This window comes from Naegleria gruberi (genome assembly GCF_000004985.1).
Source record: "Naegleria gruberi genomic scaffold NAEGRscaffold_52, whole genome shotgun sequence".
Classification (NCBI taxonomy): domain Eukaryota; phylum Heterolobosea; class Eutetramitea; order Acrasida; family Naegleriidae; genus Naegleria; species Naegleria gruberi.
Genome location: NW_003163275.1, coordinates 12520 through 32739, shown reverse-complemented (window position 1 = coordinate 32739; position 20220 = coordinate 12520). Strand labels below are relative to the sequence as shown.

Sequence of the window (20220 nt, the reverse complement as noted above, 5' to 3'; positions counted from 1 at the left end):
AATTCTATTTTTATTACAAAACCAAATGTAATTGATCTGAAAATGGCACTTACAATTATGGAAGAACATTTTAAAGAAAATCCAAAATATTCATCACGTGCTTTAATTTTTTCAAACTTTAAAAGTTTATTCTTTTATAGTTGTTTTAATTTATTACAATTTTCTGATAGAGTTTCTAATATTTTTTGGAAGAGTTTTATGAGTTTTGAAATGAAACAAACTGTGAAATGGGAAACTGATTTTCATTTTACAATTTCAATTTTACATTATTTATTTTCCTATATATTTATTTATTTAACATTTGCTACTAGACATTCTTTAACATCCTTGGATTTAAATAGAGAAGATTATTTCAAGGTTTTATTTTGGATTTCATTAATGTGTCAAACTACAACAGTTTTATTTCATACATTTAATCAATATTTCTATATACCATATAATATTTTAATGAAAAATTATTTTACACTAATTCAACAAATTCCATATATCAAAGTAACAAAGAAGAATGAAAGTGTTGTGGAAAGTGAAGTTGTTGAAAATCAAAATGAAGGTCAAAACTTTCAACGAGTTTTTGTTTTTGAATATCAATCATTGAACTATTTTATTATATTTACATTATTTACATGTATGGCTTACTTTAACACTTTTACAAACATTGGAATTTTCAGTTATTTAGTTCAATTTGCACTTGGGTTCTGTATGTTAATTTTACAATTTTGGTTGTCAAAAGTAGTACAAAAGAGAAAGTACTTTGCAATTTCATGCATTTTGATATTTACAGGACTATTCTTGTTGAGAGTTTTTGTGAGCAATACTCTCACTCAATACTTTTTAGCCTTTGTTTTCATTCTATTTATTACACCAGTATCTAAGTTCTTGTACAAGAGTTTACCTTTACTCATTCCAGATCAAACCCTTCTTCAATTTGCTTTCGTATGGTTGGTTTCTCTTCAAATGCTTGGTGTGATTGCTTTCTTTTTGAGAGGTTGTGTTTATGTGTATTTCTACATTTGAATTGAGATTAGAATAAATTTTAAAATTTTCTAGAATACATATTTATTATATAGATAGAGAATATATATTGGGATATTATAAATTAGGTTTTTGACAAAATTTTAAAAGGTATTGTCATGGGAATTAGAGTTATTAGTTGTGGTGGTGGTGGAGGTTTGGGAGGTCATACTGTTTCCACATCCACGGATAGTTGAAGAATTTTCCAATCTCTCTAATCTCTTGTTGATATCATTCAATGTCTTGAATAATTCCATGACAAGTTCTTGATTAACATTATCTTTTTGAGAAATCAAATGAGATACGACAGCAGTTGCAACACTATTAACAATGGTTGGTACAGCACGAATATTGAGTTCTTCGAGTGGTGGAATATTTTGGTGACCAACCAAAGGAATAGTAGTATTGCTTGTTGGATGAGTCTTCTTAACTTTCTTTTGGGATGGTTCAACAATAGTTGGTGTATTTGAATCAATACTTTGATTCAAAATTGGAGAAGTTGAAGGGGTGGAGTTTTGGTTACCAAGAATTGGTTGCGGACTAGCAGATCTTGGTTGTTGTGGTAATGGTTGTTGTTGTGTAATTAATGGAGAAGTATTAGATTCATCCTTTCTCTTTTTACCTCTCTTTTCAGTGGTAGCAGTAGTTTCAGCAGTTTCCTTTTTAGAAGGCTTTCTAGCAAAAACTCTGAATGGAGTGGAAACTGTTGAATAGATTAAGATTTCCTTATCTTGTTTAACAGTAAAATAATTCCAAACCAATCTAAAAGCCTTTCTATTATGGTGATAAGAAGAATCAGTGAATTGAATCTTTGAATGACCCTTGAAAACCAAAAGATTATCAATAGCAAGTTTAGAGGTCATTGCAATTTCCAAATCACCTTTCAAAATAACTTGATTATTCTTCAATACAGGAGTTGAGTGGTTATCAGCAGCATTATCATAAACAACTGATGGTCTAATTAAAATAATAGAATGTTGATTCAATAAATTATTCAAATTAACCTTCAATTCATGTTCAAATTGATAAATGATTGGACCATACAATGATTCTTCAAGAAAGACTGCAAGAGGATCTAATCTAGTCTTCCATTGAAGATCATAATTATTAACAATTTGTTCATGATTGATTCTCATTTTCCAAGCAGTTGTTTCACCATGATGAATTTGATCAGAGTTTTGACTAGTAGAATCAGATGAGTTTTCTAATACTTCTCCATCAACACCAATTGGGTTGGTAGTAGTTGGAAAAGATGAAGAAGTAGTAGCAGTTTCAGTATCTTCATCATCTGTAGTATCACCAGCAGTAGTGGTTGAGCCAGCAACATTGGCGGTTTGTTGGGAAAGGGTGGCGGTCAAGGTCATGGTGGGAATTGTTGTTGTTGTTGCAAAGTTAGTTGTAGTAGTGTTCGGTTTATCGTTGTTTGAATTTGGAGTTGAGAAATATCGCTTAGCGAGACAAGGATATTGAAGCTTGGCAGTATTCATTTTGAATATATTTTCTTGTTGGTTTGCTTTTGCAATAGTGATTAAACTATTATTTGATGATAGAGGGTTTGATTAAAATACTATGAGAGTGATTTTTTTCAATTTATTTTTAAATATAGTTCTCTCGAATTGCACATTTTCAAGCTTGAGTGTTTGCTTCATGTTTGAAGTTTTTGCGCGTTTGAAAAACGGGAGTTAAAAATAGTTTTACTTTGTGTTTTCGACACCTTTGAAAATTGTTCAATTTCAAAAAGAACACGTTGCTTGCTATTTTTATAATGGCTTCATTTTCATTGTTGATTTGTGTGAAGAGCTTTTCTTATTGGCTACGAACTGTGTTGAATAGTTTTTGTAATGGACAATCAAGATTTTGTTGAATATTAGATATTAGAACAATTTACAAAAGGTCAACTAGTACATTTTAAAGAACTGATTTTCTTGTACAAAAAAAAATGGCCAACACAAATCCATTATTTTCCCTGTTCAATCATCATGAAGAGGACATTGAAATTGTACTTTCCGAAGAAACAAGTAATTTACCAGAAATTCCAAGTAATTTGGTGAATAAATTTGGATCAATCAAATTCATGCTAGGACGGTCAGGTTCTTGTTTGATATTATCGGAGGATGATGAATTATTTGTAACTGTTGCTGATGGATTAATTGTGAATGATGGTTTTAACCCAACTTGGAAAAGATTTACAATAGGATTTAAAAATCCCAATGAAAGAATTGTTCATGTCAGTGCAAGTTATCATGCTTGTGTTTTAATTTTACAATCTGGAAGTCAATTTAATAATATTAGTACAAGAGTATTTGTAGGTTATGTTAATGGAGAACGTGCAGATAGGGATTTTGGAGAGGAAGTAACTGAATATTCAGATAAGGAAGAGAATTTATTAGATGGAGATGAAAACTCAAATATTATCTGGTATCATTTGAAAGATTTTGAATTGAACAATGGAGAATATGTTAATTATTCTTCATGTGCTGCATTTGCATGTTCATTTATCACATCTCATGGAAGACTTTTTGCATGTGGCAGTAATCAGTTTGCTGAATTAGCTCAACCAACAACTGGGTTTAGAACAGGACAGATTATTCCCAAAGTTAATCAATGTTGCCTTGATCCATTGAATGAATGTGAAAATCCATTCTTTATCAAAACAGTGAATGGGGATCACAATATTATTGGAATTACTAAGGATCATAATATTTTCTATTGTGGATATGATATGGAGTTTGGTGGTAAAGATTTAGAAATGATGAGACAATTGAAACGAGTTGTATCATTGGAATATGATGAATACTTTATTGATATTTGTGCCTCATATTATCGTAGACTCTATTTAACAAGTAAGTAATATTTTGCCATCTCAAATCTTTTTCTAATACTTATATTAAGACAAATTCAATCTTTATCAAGATGATACATTCTTTGGTAATATTATGGACAAAATAGGTGAAACAGTAGTCTCATGTCGTATGTGTGGCTCTGCCAGTAAATATTACCTCCTTATAAATAATTACAAGATTTTTAGTTTGGAAGAGGATTCCTTTACACTCAAACTCATGCATACAGTAACTAATCCAAGACCATTCAAAACTCTTCAAATTGCTACAGATGAAAGCGGTTTTGTAGTTGCCTATTGGAAATGCTCAACAGAATCAAAAAATTTAATGAACCAGAAAGAAAATCTCAAAAAAAGAGTTTATGATAACTTGCTTTCTGATATTAGATTTAATTAATTTCAATGAAGCCATTATTATTGATTGATTAAACTTATCAAATTGAAATGCATTATTCAGAAACATTTGAAAAGAATGTAAACAAATTTGGAGTGGATACACAAATTAAACATGAAAATCTAATCATAACATTCTGGCATACATTTAAAATTACAAGAACTGGTTGTATATTCATTCTTGTATCCTTCAAGAAATTCAACTTGATCTATATCAAATAATAGAGACATTAATACATTAACACATTTAACAAACCAAGGTAAATCTGCCAATCTCAAAAAGGAATTCACCTAAAGTACATCCAACCTTTGAAATTATCCTGTCCAGATAATGTTAAAGTCTTCTTCTTCTTCATGTTTCAATATTTTGCTAATGGAAGTATTGATAGTTGTAAATTGATACTGGAAATATTACTAGTTGCTGGTAAACCAAAAGTTGTCTTTGAGTTATGTTCATTGAGGCCTCAATTCCCATCAATTTCAATTGGTATCAAAACTTCATTGACACCAGTGATCAACAAGTTAAGAAAATTCTTCATAAACAAAAAAGAAGAATGGAGATTTGGACATTCATTTGAATATTAATTATTAAAGTGTTGATTATTTCGACAATTTGATTCACATAATATGAGACATCCTTCAAATGCGTATTTGAAATAGCATTTACAAATACGGATTAGATAAAAAAAATGCTCATACAAGAACAAAACATTCCAATAACTGTCAATGAAAACTCTCTTCATCTATTCGATTCTTCATTAGAAATTTCCTTCCATAGAACCTTGAGAATTCCCAACGATGGAAAAACTTATCCACTTCCAAGCTCTTTAGGTAGATTTCCAATAAAGAGAGTAGAAAATTATTCAAAAACAGTTCCTGCTCATTGGTTAGAACACGGTGGAGTATTCATTCCATTATATCAGAGTGAAGCCACTTGAAAGACAAGTTAGAAAGTCAAGTTTCGGATAAGCTTTCTAATTTGACTTCAGTGGATGAAAAGAAGGTTTCTTCTGGTAATTTCTTTGCCAAGAAGAAGAAGAAATAATTCTAATGATTTCTAATCAATAAATATGATTGAATCAATATACATCTTAATCTGAGTTCTCATCATCATCATCATCATTATCTGAATTGTCCATATCTTCTTCATCACTAAAATCAATTCCATACATTTCACTAATCTCATATTTACTTTCAGGATCATCTGCTAGTATTTCTGAGATCTGATTTAGGCACTTTTCATCTGATAATACATAGTAGGGGTCTAACTCTTCAAGTACATCCTGAACAGCACTGCTTCCTCTTTCCTTAATAGCAGTCATGACAATTTCCTTATCACTCTTCAATGAATCATCAATGAGTGTTATAATTTCCCATTCATGTATTTTACAAAGTGCATTCAATATGAATTGTTTTTCACTCAATAATGAAGGATCATTTTTTGTTGCTTTCTTAAAGTCTTTGTAAGATGTCATTTCTTCCAATATTAATTGTTTCCTCAATTCTCTCAAGTGAGGTTTCATTTCTTCCTCATTGAACCAAATATTATTAAAATTCCTATTCTCTTTAACAATGATCTCAGAAGCGAATTCATAACATGCTTTAATTCTTTGTGATGAATCTTTTGATTTCAAACCCTGAATACATTCATGAACCTTGTTATTTCTAGGAGAATTAGCAATCAATTCCTCAAATGTCATTCCAAGAGAATACAAATCAGTACTAAAATCTGGTTTAAATTCATCAGTATTAAAATTTGCCTTCAATTTAGGTTCCATATATCGTTTTGAACCACCTAATGTTTGACTTGACATGGTTTGATTTTGTAAAGAAACTCCAAAATCACCAATTGCTATATCAAATGATTCTCTTACCATAATATTATCTGGCTTAATATCTGAGTGTACAATTTCATGTTGTTTCATTAATAATAATACTTCCAAACATTGAAATAACATATTCTTCACAGTGTCTTTGTGAATAGTAAACTTTTTACAATTAAATTTGATATAGTTTGCTAAACTACCTCCTTCAATATATTCCATTTCAATGCAACAAATATATCTAATCAACATGGCATGATGTACTTTGACAACATTTGGATGTGTTAATCTGGCACCCTTAACAGCTTCACTCACTCCCATAGTTGCATTTGGAATGATTTTGACAACTCGTACAAATTCATTTTTAAGTGTTGACTCATTTCTCTTTGTAACTCTCAAAACACATCCAAATGATCCCTCACCAATCTTCTCAGCATGCCAAATTTTAGTATCATTATCTTGATATTCATCCAATGTGTCAGTATTGATAATTTCATCTTCTGATATTCCGTTGGAAAATTTGTTCAAATAGCTCAATACTTCATTTACACATCCAGTATGATATTTCTCTGCATTAGTCTGTTGAAGTAATGGAACAATGTACTTGGCAGGATTTTTATCAATTTTCAATAAGGAAGCAATTGTCCTATTAGAATTATGTTCAACCTTACTTTTCTTTGGAAGATTATCAAGACAACCTTCATGTTTTCTCTTATTTCCTTGATGATCTTTTTGTTCTATTGTACAATTGCTTTCATTCTTTTCAGTACATGTTATTACATCATCATCATCATCACGATGATGGAAGAAGGACTTATCATTGTTCATGTTAATAGTGGTACAATTGGCAGCATTACTTGTTGATGGCAGATCAATTGATTGTTGAATAGTTGTACAACAATCAATGCCTTCCAAAGATTGATTAATTGTCTCAATACCTTCATTAATATCATCTTCCATTTTGTTTAATAGTTGTTCAGCAGCAGCAACAGTTAAACTGTTGTCATCATTATCTTCTGATTCAATAACATTGCCAGCTTGTTGAAGAGTTGAACAATTTTCATCATCATTATTTGTCTCCGAAAATATTTGTTTTTCATCATAAGAACAATTCATCAGTTCAGAATTAGTACCACTATTAGTATCAGTATTATCAGCATTATCAGTATTATCTTGAATACTGCTATTCATTGGAGGGGAAGTTGATAAATTATTGTGTGAGATAATATCTTCTTCTGTAATGCTATTACAAATACTTCCATTGGAATCATCTATATTCGTTTTATCTTTGATTATCTGAATAAATTCATCAATAATATTCACAATTTGAATACCATGACCGCTAATTGATGATGATGATGGTGATGGCTTAACAACAGCAGGATCAGAATTTGAGACCAGCATTGAAATGAGTTTTGTTGTTTATTTTTTTGTGGATGAATGTTGCAATCATGTCAAAAGCAAATCCTAACATCCATAGATAGGTATGTTTTTCATAAATTAAATAAAATCCAAATAAAGAGAGTACTTTTTGTGTGATTGAGCTGGATTTGAGGTGTTAAAATTAATCATTTTTTGTAAAGTAATGATTCCACATGTGAATAAAAGTTAAAGATAATTGAGCTGGATCATATTTTGAAAGATTTGGAAAACCTGTAAAAGCAGAACCTGAATGATCCATATCCTTAATAATAATATTTTTACATCCAGGAATATATCCATCCATAGTTGGAACTAGACCATCATTAGTAACATTATATCTTGCTTTTAAATATGATATGGCAGGATATAATAATGAATTAGGACTATTTTCATAAGAACTCATAGCTATACATGGAAATGTTGATGATGGATATGGATATTGTGTAACTTGTTTCATTCTCTCATTATAACTCATATCTTCAATGGCTTTTAATTCACCTCCCAAAACATCTTCAATTAAAATTTTAAGTAAAAGAATTTTAGCAGCTCCAAATTCAGTTATATCATTGGCAAGTGCACTTCCTATATATGTAGTAGAAACAAATCATATATAATTTTAATATAATTGTAATATATATCATTATTATGATTGGGCTTTCATATAATTTTATGTTAAAATAAAACTTACCTGCGTATGGAGCTTGAAGTGAAATTAAACCTTTAACATAGGGTTTCAATTCATTTTCATATTTAGCCAATGCATAGGTAATATCACATGCTCCTTTAGAATGTCCAATAACTAGTAATTTTTGATTCATTTCTGAACTAGTTTCCTTCTCCTCTGAATTTATCATGTTATTATTATTATCATTGTTATTATCATTGTTATTATTATTACTATTATTATTAGTATTAATTGTTGAATGTTGTTGTTGTTGTTGTTCATTGTTATTTTCATTATTTTCATTAACTCTACTTGTTGTAATATTATTCAATTCATTAAAATATTCAATAATTTCATTCTTTAAAAATTCAGCATTTGATTCAACACCTTTTCCAGTATCAACTTGTGAAATTTTAAAATCAGCTTTACAATTTTTTAAATATTCTTTCAATCCATCAAAATAGAAAGGATACCAATCAGTATATAATCCACCAACAAATAAAATACCTCTAATATTTGAACAATCACCCAATGGATATGTTGTTGTAAATAATTGACTATCAAATTCAAATAAATCATCATTAAATCTCTTATATGATTTTTTAAATAACCATCCAATCTTTTCTTTAGAATTTCCTTCTTTGATATTTCTTTCAACTTCTTTAAAGAATAATTTAACTTTTAATCTAATTAAATCATGTTCATAATTTTCTTGATCTGAAAATTCAATTAAATTTTTTAAATATGCATTTTCAGGTTGACTAATAAAATTATTTCCAAATATATCAGTAAATGTTCTAGTAGCTGTTCCTAAAATGAATAAAATTAAATTCTGTTCTTGTTTTGTCATTATATCAAATGCAGAATATTCATCAGTACTTTTTTGAAATTGATAATTTGTCTCAATATGGAAATTATCTAAAAATAAATGATCACTCTCTTGTTCAGGTGAATAACTTTGAACAAGATAATTAGGAAGTACTTTTTTAATTATTCTTTCAATCTTTTCAAATTTAATATTATTGGATTTGGATATTAAATTAACAAGTTTTTTAATTGGTAATGTTAATGAATTTTGAATATTTGATGAAAATTGTTCAAATAATTCATCAGCAGCAATAATAATATTATCTTTAGATGTTAATTTAGATGATGATGATGATGGAGATGATGAAGATGAAGAGGATAAAGATGATGGTTCATTACATTTCACACTTGATCCGATATTCAATAAAAATATTACTGATAGGATGACAACGGCAAGGAAGATGAAAATTACTTGTCTCATTTTTTTTGAAGAGTTTAGTCAACTAATTCATCATCTATTTTAATATCACACACAAGTGTGGAATCTTGTAAAGTTTTGTAAAGATAATATATTCTGTAAACAAAATTAATGATATATAATATTAATTCTTTCTTGTTGTTAAAAAACCCATATTTAGCAATAGGTCATTAAAAAATTTAATAATTTAAAATTTGTAAACAGTCTTTTCATCATAACCCATTTGTTTCAAAAGTCCACTAAGTTCACCTTGTTCTTGTGGTGATTTCTTTCTTCCTGATAACATATCATAGAAAGGCATTGGTCCACAAACTGAAACCAAAACATCTTCAGATGGTTTTGGAATACCAGCCTTTTCAATCATTTCCTTATTTACAAAACCTCTTCCTTGAATTGAAGAATCAGCCTTTTGATTTGGATCAGAATCTACAGTATAATAAATCTTGAATTGTTGTGGATATTTCTTAGCAAGAGTATCCAATTCCTTCTTGAGTAAAATATCTTCAGGTGTTCTTGAGGCATATAAAAGTGTTAACTTGGTTTTATCTTCATTGGTTTGAGATAAAACTCTTTGAATAATTTGATAGGCTGGAGTAATTCCTGTACCACCTATATTCATTATTTTAATTTAATTATTAGAAGAAATTATTTAAATAAAAACAATTATATGAATAATATAATATTAATAAATAAAATTAATATATAAATAATCATCATAAAAACAATAAAAACATACCAACAATGAATGCCATTTCCTTCTTATAATTTGGTTTATAATCAATCTTTACGAAAGGACCCTTGAATTCAATTTGATCACCAACAGCAAGTTGTGAGAAATGTTTACTCAATTTACCAGTAGGATAACTCTTTACCAACAATTCCATCTTTCCAACATCATCTGATTTGTTGATTGGTGTATATGGCCTCACAACAACCTCATCAGCAACTTGAGCCTTGGCAACAATACAACTAGCAACAGGAACATTCATCTTGTATGGTACAGTGAGATTATCCTCCTTGGTATCTTCCAATGCAAATGTATAAATACTTGTATCGTGAGAGAGTGGTGTAATTTCCTTCAATTTGTAGGCTTTAAATGTTTCTGGTGAGAAGGCTCCTTCCAATTCAACATGTTGATCAAATCTATTATCATGAGTGAAAGGCTTATTATAATGATGATAGCCTGCAAAGGTAGCACCAGCAGCACCACCCAATACGAATAATCTTCTAATCATTTTTTTATTGATGATCATATATCGATCACCACATCATGATTCCAATCAATTAAATTAATTTTCTTTGAATCATAAAGTCCTTCTCTCTTAAACACTTTAAAATGGTGGTTTTCTCTGTGTTGAAATGCGCGGACTGTGAGGGAGTGAAGTTATTGGAGGAAATATAACGGATAATTAAAAAGGATGTATTATTTCATACTTTGCATTACAAAATTTGAATTTCAATGTGTGATAGATGAATGACATTACAATCATGAATAATATTTGAATAAAACTTGAAAAATTAATAAAAAATATCACAAAAGTTTTCAATTAAGTATTGTTGTAATCTTTCATTAATTAGAATTTTCTAATTGAAATGCACATAATTGTTAATACAAGATGATATTTCAATATTCAAAATATATTCCAATATTTAATTGGGTAGATCTGTTGTATGAATTTGATTCATTCCTATCATGTGATTATCGGAATCAAATATTAAATATTTTCAATTAAAAGACTAAAATATTACAAAATGTTGAGATTACAGATGAGAAAATATTTAAATCTAAATGTTTAATAGATTAATATTTTCTTCCAATTTTGTAATACTCGGTAATATTTAGGAAAAATTTGTTAAGTCAAATCATATTAATTTTCAAAGCCTTGTTGTTTCTTTAATACAGATTTTAGAATTTAAATTATAAAAAAATGGCTCTTTTATCATTCAGTGATCTTATTATCGGGTTTACATTACTGATAAATTCTATTGCCGTTCTTAATTTTAATATTCTACCAAAGGAACAATCATCGGTGATGGAAACTATTAAACAATTTATTTCGGATGTTCAGGCTTTGAGAGTTTTTATTGCAATTTGGAATTTTATTGTTATTTTCCTCATGATTTTATTCTTTTCATCATGATCAATAACTTACTAATTAATTTATATTAATATATTTACTATTTATCTCATGAACATAATTGTAGAATATATAGTATTAACAAGAATAACTAAGAATAATTTATTTACATATTCATCATTTCATCAATTGTATCAATATAGGTTTTAAATCTAGTCCATTCATCTCTACTCATAGCAACACCTTTCTTTGTTGGTTTATCTTCATAATATTCTCTGATATGAACATATTTTGACTTTTTAAATTCATTGACAGTAATTCTCTTTTTATCAGTAAAGAAAACAACCAAGTCACCATTATCGGCTTTAGTAATTTTGTGTGATGATTTTTGTTTCTTTTCTGATGGTTCATCCTCATTATCGGAATCATTATGTTTTCTCTTATTTGATTCTTCCTCTTCTTCCTCTTGATTTTTGTTCATTTCCTCTTTAATGATGGTTTTTAAAACATCCTTTTGTGATGAAAGAGAAACTCCTAAATCCTTTTCAAGGGCTTCTCTGATGGTTTTAAGTGAAACAGTGTCGTCATCAGATTGTGACTTTAAGATGGCAGCAACTTTCTTTCTAAGAATTTTTTCATCAACCTTTGACATTTTTTTTGAACTTTTTTTTTCCTCTCTAAACTTGCAATTTTTAATGCTACACATAGGAAGAAAGTAAGCCTGAAATCTTATATTAGTTAAATAGTTTGCTTTGTGTTTTTTCATTCTATCGATATATGATAAGATTTATAGATATTTTCAACAGCCTATGAATTCCCCCTTAGCTCAGTCGGTAGAGCGTCAGACTGTTAATCTGCAGGTCGGTGGTTCGAGCCCACCAGGGGGAGAGTTCCTTTTGCCAGTTGTTCAATACATTGTATTTTTCTTAATATCAAAAAATGAAACAAAAAGCCTTTCATCAGCAGTGTATTTAATTCATTCTTTCTAACATATGTATTTGATATTCTAACATGTAAATAAACTCATGTACATACATACTATTGTCGAACAAGTAATTAACTCCATCCACCATCTTTTGTTGAACTGTTGATTTTTGTGTTGATTGTCTAATTTAAAGAGAATAGCAAACTATAGCATCATGTAATTCCAAATGACAAACTTCCCTACATGGGAATTGACAATAAGATAAACACAAAATATCTTGTAGTTGTGTTAGGACGTGAAGCCCGTCTAGCTCAGTCGGTAGAGCGCAAGGCTCTTAACCTTGTGGTCGTGGGTTCGACCCCCACGGTGGGCGATTCCTTTTGTTAAATTGTTTTTGCTTCATTTTTCAAACGAACTAGAATGAGTTCAGTGTCTCGCACTTTCCTTCCATCAATCCAAGTCATTAGCCAGCTCATCGTAGTTTTAGATGACACTTCCTTCCTCACTGAATTTTAAAGTCAACCCAAGAACAAGGAAATGCCATCCTTCTAAACCATTCATTTAGAATCTATTTTCTCTCTAAGAACATGGCCTTCGAACAAAATCCTTTTGCGCACTACTTGATAGAGTTGAAACCGGTGCGCCCTTATTGGACGTATTTCTTCGCAGCAGCAAAAATTAATTTTGCAACGACAAGAGTCCCTCGTACGTGTCGGCATCGCAACATTAGATTCTTAATAGACGCAAAAAATATAAATAGTACAACGGTAAAACTTTGCAATTATTCACAACAAACAATATTAAGAAAAAATGTCTCCACTCGATATCTTCCATGATGAAGCCTTTACTTCAGTCATTCTCAAGTTTCAAAACCTCTTTACTTCCAAAAAATCAAAAAAGAATCAACAAGAAAAATCTAATAAGAAATCTTCTACAATGACTAAACTTGAAAGTGTTAACACTCTCAAGTCAACTCTCCAAATTGATACCACTAACAGTTCCTATTCAAATTCATCATCATCATCTAGTAGTTCATCTTCACCATCATCCTCATCATTATCATCAAATGGTTCACCATCATCAAATAAGAAGAAGAGAACTAAACCAAATTTAACAATCAAGACAACAAATAATGCTAGTAGTAATGGTAGTAGAAAATGCAATGCAAACTTTGTCATTCCAAAGGAACATCACTTGACAGAACATTTATCAGGTGATGTTATTCAAGATGTTTTTCTTGATTGGGTTTATTCTACTGCCTATTCTAAATTTTATTAAGTATTATGAAAGAATGATAGTTGCCAATAATAATAATACTAAGAAGAATTTAAACTTGTAAATATTTAATAATACGAATGTGTAAATAGAAAGTACTACTGACAATTTTAAAGAGTGTCAGAATTTAGTACCACCACGAATCTAAATAAATTATTTTTCAAACTTTACAATTATGAAATCTTAATAATAACTGTAATGCATATTGTAAAGATTCATATTTAGAATGTAATTACCTATAAATACATACTTTCTGAATCAAGACATTATCATCAAGTGAATGTAGTTCATTAAAATTAATAAATATGAAAAATGCCAAAAATCAAACCATCAACAATAAAAGTCAGATGCTAAATTAGAAAGTGACCTTATTAGTAGTATTGATATCAAAATGTTTATCCATTCTTCTTTCATGGATAACAATAATGTCTCTCATACTCTTCATTTTTAGATGATTTATAAAAATGTTGAAATTCGCGTCAATATTCAATTGACCAAAACAGTTAACAATCTAAATATTGAAAAAATTTAAAGAAAAACATTGAAAAAAAACAAAAACATTATATTCTCCTCTCAAACAATTTAATTGATACCATTCATTAATATATTGAAAAATACTATATTAATACTTTACAATATATTCAAATTAATATTTAAATTATCATTTTAAAATTTATACAACAAACGAGCAGAGGACAATTTAGTTGAAAATTTACCAGAAACCACCGAAAACCTTATTACGAAACGTTCCTTCTCAACTTCACGGTTACTTTTTAGGGATTATTGAAAGTGTCACTTAATATCAAAAGTCTTTTAAATTAAGCTTTTCAAATCAACTTCAGCCTAACATTTCATTTCAAGAGATTTCTACCCAACTGCCAATAATCAATATTAACATAGAAAATGTCTACATGTCATGACCTCGTTGATCAACAACTACCTCCAACAACAACAACAACTGCTTCTTCTAACTTTAATTCAACAATAACCGATTTTTATTCCACAACAAGAATGCCATCCATACAACAACAGCAACATAATCACATGTATAATAATAATAATTATCAACAACAACAACAACAATATATTACAAAATCAGGAGGAGGAGGATCTAATTGTAATAATACAAATTCAACTGTTAATTGTACAACATCAACAATAACGTCATTTCCATCATCACAAATGTATTATAATAATCAATTGTCATCAACAAGTACAATGATTAATAATCATTACAATAATAATTACACTTCCAATAATAATAATAATACAACTACTAATACTACTACTACTACTACAATTACTAACTTATCTACTACCAATCATCTTCAATCTAACTCTCAATCATGTATCAATAATAACATTAATCAATCACAATTATTTAATTGTAATAATCAAATCAATAACAATAATATCATTAACAATAATAATAATTGTAATAACAATGCTAATATCAATGCTAATAATAATAATAATAATACTATTCAACAACAACAACAAGTAGAAGAAGAATCCAAAAGTAATTACAATAACAATAACAAGAACAATAACAACAAACAAACAGTTCAAAATCATAGTTTTGATACACCCATTGATAAATATAAAGTAACAGAAATAATTGGTAGTGGAACGTATGGCGTTGTTGCTATTTGTAAAGAATTACAAACTGATCAACAATTTGCCTTGAAAAAGAATATTAGAGTATTTCCAGATGAAAATGATTTAAATCAATCAACAAATTCCACCACAAATAATGGTAAATATGTAGCATTTAATAATAGTGGTAAATTACATCAATTGAGAATGTTAAGAGAATTGAAAATGTTACATCATTTTAGAAATTGTCCATATATAGTTAATTTAAAAGATGTTTATGTTCCAAATCAATTAAATCAATTAAGAGATATTGAAATGATAACAAGTTTAATGGAAGCTGATTTACGTGATATATTTGATAGTGGTCAATCACTCTCTCCTAAACATGTTAAATGGTTCATGTATCAAATATGTCTCTCTGTTTATTATATGCAAAAAGCAAAGATTTTACATAGAGATTTAAAACCTGAAAATATACTAGTGAATAGTCAGTGTGATGTTGCTATTTGTGATTTTGGTTTAGCAAGAGGTTATTACAATTCTCTTCAGAATAAGAAACAATTATCATCATCTTCACCTCAATCTCATATCATTGATATTAACAATATTACTAATAATAATCCACTTGGTACAATGATGATGAATCATTCTAATCATTCTAATCAAAATAATGGTATTAATAATATTAATAATAATAATGGTAATGAAGAAGATGATTTGAGTGAAAATCAAACTAAACTCTCAAGTAATTATGTTGTTTCGAGATGGTATAGACCACCTGAATTATTAACAAATGCAACACAAGTGTATAACAAGACACTTGATATGTGGTCAGTTGGATGTATCATGTATGAATTATTATCAGGTAAAGGTGAAGTTTTATTTAAAGGAAGTGGTTCAATTGACCAAATTCAAAGAATTATAAAACAATTAGGTACACCTGCCATTGATGATTTTAATGGATCAGAAGCAGCACGTGATTATATTTATAACAAATTTCCAATTTGTAAAAGAAGATCATTTACAAAAAGATTACCACCAAACACTTGTCCAATGGCAATTGATTTAATGAAGAGAATGTTAACTTTTAACATGTACAAACGTATTAATCCATTAGATGCTCTATTACATCCTTATTTTAGAGAATTTTATGATCAATCTGATTTGAATATTCCACTTTCACCATTCGATACTGCATGGGAAGAAAATATGCTCTCATCAAATGATTTAAAATTAGAAGCTTTTAATACTTTAAAATCAATTAAGAAGGATCATTTAATTGAATTACAACAATTACAACAACAACAACTGTTAGAACAACAGCAACAACAATTAGATGATTACAATCAAAATGATGATTATCAAGATATTGAACTCATTGATGATCATGATATAATAATGATGAATCATGGAAGATCATCATCAGCAGATCAATTACAACATCATGATTCATTAGAAGAAGAAGAAGAAGAGAATGCAATGTTATTGAGTCAGAGTGAAAATACTCATAGTAGTACCAATAATAATGAAGATTTTCTAATGATGGTTGTTGATAATTATGGTAAATTGAGTGTTGATAATCATTGTCAACCATTATGTAATACTAATGCAATGATTCAACAACAACAACAACAACAACAGCAGCAGTATTCCAGCAAGAAAGTGATGGATCACAACTTTTCACCTTCAAAAGTAGTTATTTCATACGTGTCATCCAATGTGTATGATTCTGGCTTTTAAATATGTTAATATTAACAAAATATTATTAACAATCTTACAAAATAATTTACAAAATAAACAACTTATTTGCAATTAATTCAATTTGATGAAATGTTGATGAATTTTTCAGAATTAGTCAATTAATGACCAATTCCAATAATATTATTATGGGAATCAAGACACTGCCTCAGTCATCCTTCTAAGCTAAATTATTGTTCACTTGTTTGAATTATTCTCTAAGTGATTTTAAACTTTGTTGTTAGAACACTTTAATGATAGTGATTTAGAGTTTTCTTGCACCAATCACTGTTAGATTGTTTATGATTATTTAAGTGGCTGAGTTTGAATCATTTCAATAAGAATCTACTCCAATAATTTTCTTCCGCATCTATTTAATATGAATAAGAGTTGAATGATTGGATAACAGAAGATGTGATGATGAGAACACTTGTTGAACAATTCAATCTCGAATGCGACTGTTGCAAAAAAGCCTTCCCAAATATTTGCTCTGGTCCATATGATGACATAAAATGAACAGTGTTGTAACCAAGTTCACTGCCAAGAGCTTCTCTCTTGTTCTCACACAGCGTGCTGAAAATAGATCAGCCAACAAACATTTCCACTATCTAGCAGCATATTTTAAAAAAAATTAAATCAATTTCCTCTCTGCAATGCCTTTCTTTCAAAGTTTTATTGGCAAGACTGATGCCAAGAAGGACGTCCAAACCATAGAAAAAGCTACAGGTTCTGGTAAACAAGAAGCTCCTGACTTTGAAGGCAAGTGGAAATACTTGCAACAAGGCTTCAATAAATTGATCGACTTTTTGGACAAGAATATGAGCAAGCCTTTTGACTATAATGAATATGCTGATTTGTATTCGTAAGTAGTATTTAGTATTGAAAATAGTGGTGCGATCAAAAAATTATTTTAATGATAAATTTTATTTATTCATCATGGATGATGATGACGTTCCAATAACAATAATAATAACAAAATGTTATACGTGATCAAATTTGATAATGATCAAAAATAATAATAACAACAACAAACTAAATAGTACTGTATTCAATTTGTGTACACAAAAGGTTGATACCAACAAGAAGGGAGGAGCAACAGAATTATTGTATGATCGCTATAGAACTTGTATTAGTGATTATTTAAAGTCATTGGTTGTTGTTGCTTTAAAGGAAAAACAAGGTGATGGTTTATTGATGGAAGCTGTTAAGAGATGGAGAGATCACCAACTTGTTGTTCGTTACATGGTCAAATTATACAATTATCTTGATAGATACTATACCAAACACAACAATCGTGATGACTTGAGAAATGTAGGATTGAAGTGTTATCAAGAATTGGTTTATGGAAGTATCAAGAAAGATATGGCTCAAGCCCTTTTAGATAAAATTTACAAGGAAAGAGAAGGTGATTTAATTGATAGATCAATGATGAAAGATGGTATTACTCTCTTCATTGAAATGGGTTTGGGTAGTTTGAATGCTTATGATGAAGATTTTGAACGTACTTTATTACAAAACACTCAAAGTTATTATAGTATTCAAAGTTCTAAATGGATCGCTGAAGATTCTTGTCCAGATTATATGAAAAAGACAGAAGAAAAATTAGAAAGTGAAGAAAGAAGAGCTACTGCTTATCTTCATACAAATACCAAGCCTAAACTTATTTCTAAAGTTCAAGATGAACTTATTAGAAAGCATCAAACAACACTTTTGAACATGGATGGTTCAGGTCTCGTTGCTTTGTTAAAGACTGGTGATAAGCATGAAGATTTATCTAGAATGTATACTTTGTTTGATAGAATTGAATCATTGCAACCAATGTCAGAAAAGCTTAGAGATTTTATTACTGAAGAAGGTGTTAAAATTCACACTAACCAATGTCAACAAGAAAACATTGATGCCAAAGGATATATTGAAGAGTTACTCAAATTACATTTAACTTATTCTAAATTGGTTAATATCCAATTTAAACAAAATCCACTCTTCTTGGATGCTTTGAGAGATGCTTTCACTCATTTTGTCAATTTAGAAGTTGTTTCACCAGGTGATAAGAATAGATCTACAACTGCTGAATTAATTTCAACATATTGTGATTCTATTATGAAGGAAGTTGATAAGGTTGGTGAAGAAAACTTGGATGAACTTTTAGAAAATATTGTCAAGTTGTTCGGTTATTTGAAAGATAAGGATATGTTCTTGGCTTTCTATAGAGAACATTTGAGTAAGAGATTGTTGGTTGCAAGTCGTTTGAACTTGGATGCTGAAAGAAACTTTATTGGTAAACTTAAGATGCGTATGGGTATGTCATTCACTCAAAAGTTAGAAGGTATGATCAAAGATAAGAGTATTTCAGAAAATTTGAGAAATGACTTTAAGAATTATACAACAAATAAGAGTATTACTTTACCATTTGATTTCAATCCAGAAGTTTTAACACTTGGTTGTTGGCCTCAAATGAAGATTGATAAGATGACAATTCCACAAGAATTATCTGTTTGTTTAGATACTTTTAAAAAGTTCTACGATTCTATTACCCAACAAAGAAAGTTAGATTGGATTCACTCTCTTGGTACTGCCATTGTTACTGGTCGTTTCTCTGCTGGTACAAAGGAAATTTCAACCAACACTTATCAAGCTTGTATTTTATTACTTTTCAATAACCAAGCTGAAATGACATTCCAAGATATTCAAAATTCTTTGAATTTACCACCAACAGAAATTAAGAGAAATTTACTTTCTCTCTGTGCTACTAAAGCTGCCAATCTTTTGAGTACTGATGGTAATAAGAAGGCTGTTAATCCAACTGATAAGTTTACTGTTAATGCTGATTTTGAAAGTCCACAAAGAAGAATTAAGATTCCAAACGTTGTTGTTCACGTTACTCAACAACAAAAGCAAGATATCAGTCAAAAGGCACAAGAAGAAAGAAAATACGTTATTGATGCTGCTCTTGTTCGTATTATGAAGACAAGAAAGATTCTCAAGTATCAAGAATTGATGACTGAAACTATCAAACAATTGAGTTCTCACTTCCAACCAGATCCAAAGTTGATTAAGAGAAGAGTTGAAGATTTGATTGCCAGAGAATATTTGGAACGTGATGCTAAGGATTCTTCCACGATTCAATACGTTGCTTAAATTGTACTATTTATCATCTTTTAATAAAAATTAA

At 29.2% G+C, this 20220-nt stretch overlaps 10 protein-coding genes and 2 non-coding genes across 12 annotated transcripts; 7 read left to right on the top strand and 5 right to left on the bottom strand.

The window, feature by feature from the left end:
• Window positions 1-378: 378 nt before the first annotated feature.
• NAEGRDRAFT_72234 (uncharacterized protein) lies at window positions 379-1014 on the top strand (the record flags this gene model as incomplete). Its single annotated transcript, XM_002672599.1, has 1 exon — window positions 379-1014. The coding sequence occupies one exon, from the start codon at window positions 379-381 to the stop codon at window positions 1012-1014; it is 636 nt and encodes a 211-aa protein (XP_002672645.1).
• A 25-nt stretch (window positions 1015-1039) lies between these two features.
• On the bottom strand, window positions 1040-2593 carry NAEGRDRAFT_59159 (uncharacterized protein). Its single transcript, XM_002672524.1, has one exon. It carries the CDS (start codon window positions 2496-2498, stop codon window positions 1116-1118), a length of 1383 nt encoding a protein of 460 aa, XP_002672570.1. The 5' UTR covers window positions 2499-2593; the 3' UTR covers window positions 1040-1115.
• Window positions 2594-2950: 357 nt separating this feature from the next.
• NAEGRDRAFT_72232 (uncharacterized protein) lies at window positions 2951-4247 on the top strand (the record flags this gene model as incomplete). The annotated part of the gene is made up of 2 exons (XM_002672598.1): window positions 2951-3854; window positions 3925-4247. 2 exons carry the CDS (start codon window positions 2951-2953, stop codon window positions 4245-4247), a joined length of 1227 nt encoding a protein of 408 aa, XP_002672644.1.
• A 1087-nt stretch (window positions 4248-5334) lies between these two features.
• NAEGRDRAFT_72231 (uncharacterized protein) lies at window positions 5335-7257 on the bottom strand (the record flags this gene model as incomplete). The annotated part of the gene is made up of 1 exon (XM_002672523.1): window positions 5335-7257. One exon carries the CDS (start codon window positions 7255-7257, stop codon window positions 5335-5337), a length of 1923 nt encoding a protein of 640 aa, XP_002672569.1.
• Window positions 7258-7630: 373 nt separating this feature from the next.
• On the bottom strand, window positions 7631-9440 carry NAEGRDRAFT_72230 (uncharacterized protein; the record flags this gene model as incomplete). Its single annotated transcript, XM_002672522.1, has 2 exons — window positions 7631-8070; window positions 8177-9440. 2 exons carry the CDS (start codon window positions 9438-9440, stop codon window positions 7631-7633), a joined length of 1704 nt encoding a protein of 567 aa, XP_002672568.1.
• Window positions 9441-9624: 184 nt separating this feature from the next.
• On the bottom strand, window positions 9625-10672 carry NAEGRDRAFT_60853 (uncharacterized protein; the record flags this gene model as incomplete). Its single annotated transcript, XM_002672521.1, has 2 exons — window positions 9625-10046; window positions 10174-10672. 2 exons carry the CDS (start codon window positions 10670-10672, stop codon window positions 9625-9627), a joined length of 921 nt encoding a protein of 306 aa, XP_002672567.1.
• A 1009-nt stretch (window positions 10673-11681) lies between these two features.
• NAEGRDRAFT_72228 (uncharacterized protein) lies at window positions 11682-12167 on the bottom strand (the record flags this gene model as incomplete). The annotated part of the gene is made up of 1 exon (XM_002672520.1): window positions 11682-12167. One exon carries the CDS (start codon window positions 12165-12167, stop codon window positions 11682-11684), a length of 486 nt encoding a protein of 161 aa, XP_002672566.1.
• A 163-nt stretch (window positions 12168-12330) lies between these two features.
• Window positions 12331-12403, top strand: NAEGRDRAFT_t579. The gene has a single exon. It is a non-coding gene; the product is annotated as a tRNA-Asn (tRNA).
• A 337-nt stretch (window positions 12404-12740) lies between these two features.
• Window positions 12741-12813, top strand: NAEGRDRAFT_t580. The gene has a single exon. It is a non-coding gene; the product is annotated as a tRNA-Lys (tRNA).
• Window positions 12814-13250: 437 nt separating this feature from the next.
• Window positions 13251-13886, top strand: NAEGRDRAFT_59158 (uncharacterized protein; the record flags this gene model as incomplete). Its single annotated transcript, XM_002672597.1, has 1 exon — window positions 13251-13886. The coding sequence occupies one exon, from the start codon at window positions 13251-13253 to the stop codon at window positions 13716-13718; it is 468 nt and encodes a 155-aa protein (XP_002672643.1). The 3' UTR covers window positions 13719-13886.
• A 732-nt stretch (window positions 13887-14618) lies between these two features.
• Window positions 14619-17051, top strand: NAEGRDRAFT_52072 (uncharacterized protein; the record flags this gene model as incomplete). Its single annotated transcript, XM_002672596.1, has 1 exon — window positions 14619-17051. The coding sequence occupies one exon, from the start codon at window positions 14619-14621 to the stop codon at window positions 17049-17051; it is 2433 nt and encodes an 810-aa protein (XP_002672642.1).
• A 643-nt stretch (window positions 17052-17694) lies between these two features.
• Window positions 17695-20217, top strand: NAEGRDRAFT_81152 (uncharacterized protein). Its single transcript, XM_002672595.1, has 2 exons — window positions 17695-17910; window positions 18089-20217. The coding sequence occupies exons 1-2, from the start codon at window positions 17702-17704 to the stop codon at window positions 20184-20186; spliced, it is 2307 nt and encodes a 768-aa protein (XP_002672641.1). The 5' UTR covers window positions 17695-17701; the 3' UTR covers window positions 20187-20217.
• Window positions 20218-20220: the final 3 nt, after the last annotated feature.

Coding starts and splice junctions, on each gene's coding strand:
- NAEGRDRAFT_59159 (XM_002672524.1), bottom strand. CDS start 2,498: ATGAATACTGCCAAGCTTCAATATCCTTGTCTCGCTAAGCGATATTTC.
- NAEGRDRAFT_81152 (XM_002672595.1), top strand. CDS start 17,702: ATGCCTTTCTTTCAAAGTTTTATTGGCAAGACTGATGCCAAGAAGGAC. Junction 17,911..18,088: donor GAATATGCTGATTTGTATTC/GTAAGTAGTATT, acceptor CAAACTAAATAG/TACTGTATTCAATTTGTGTA.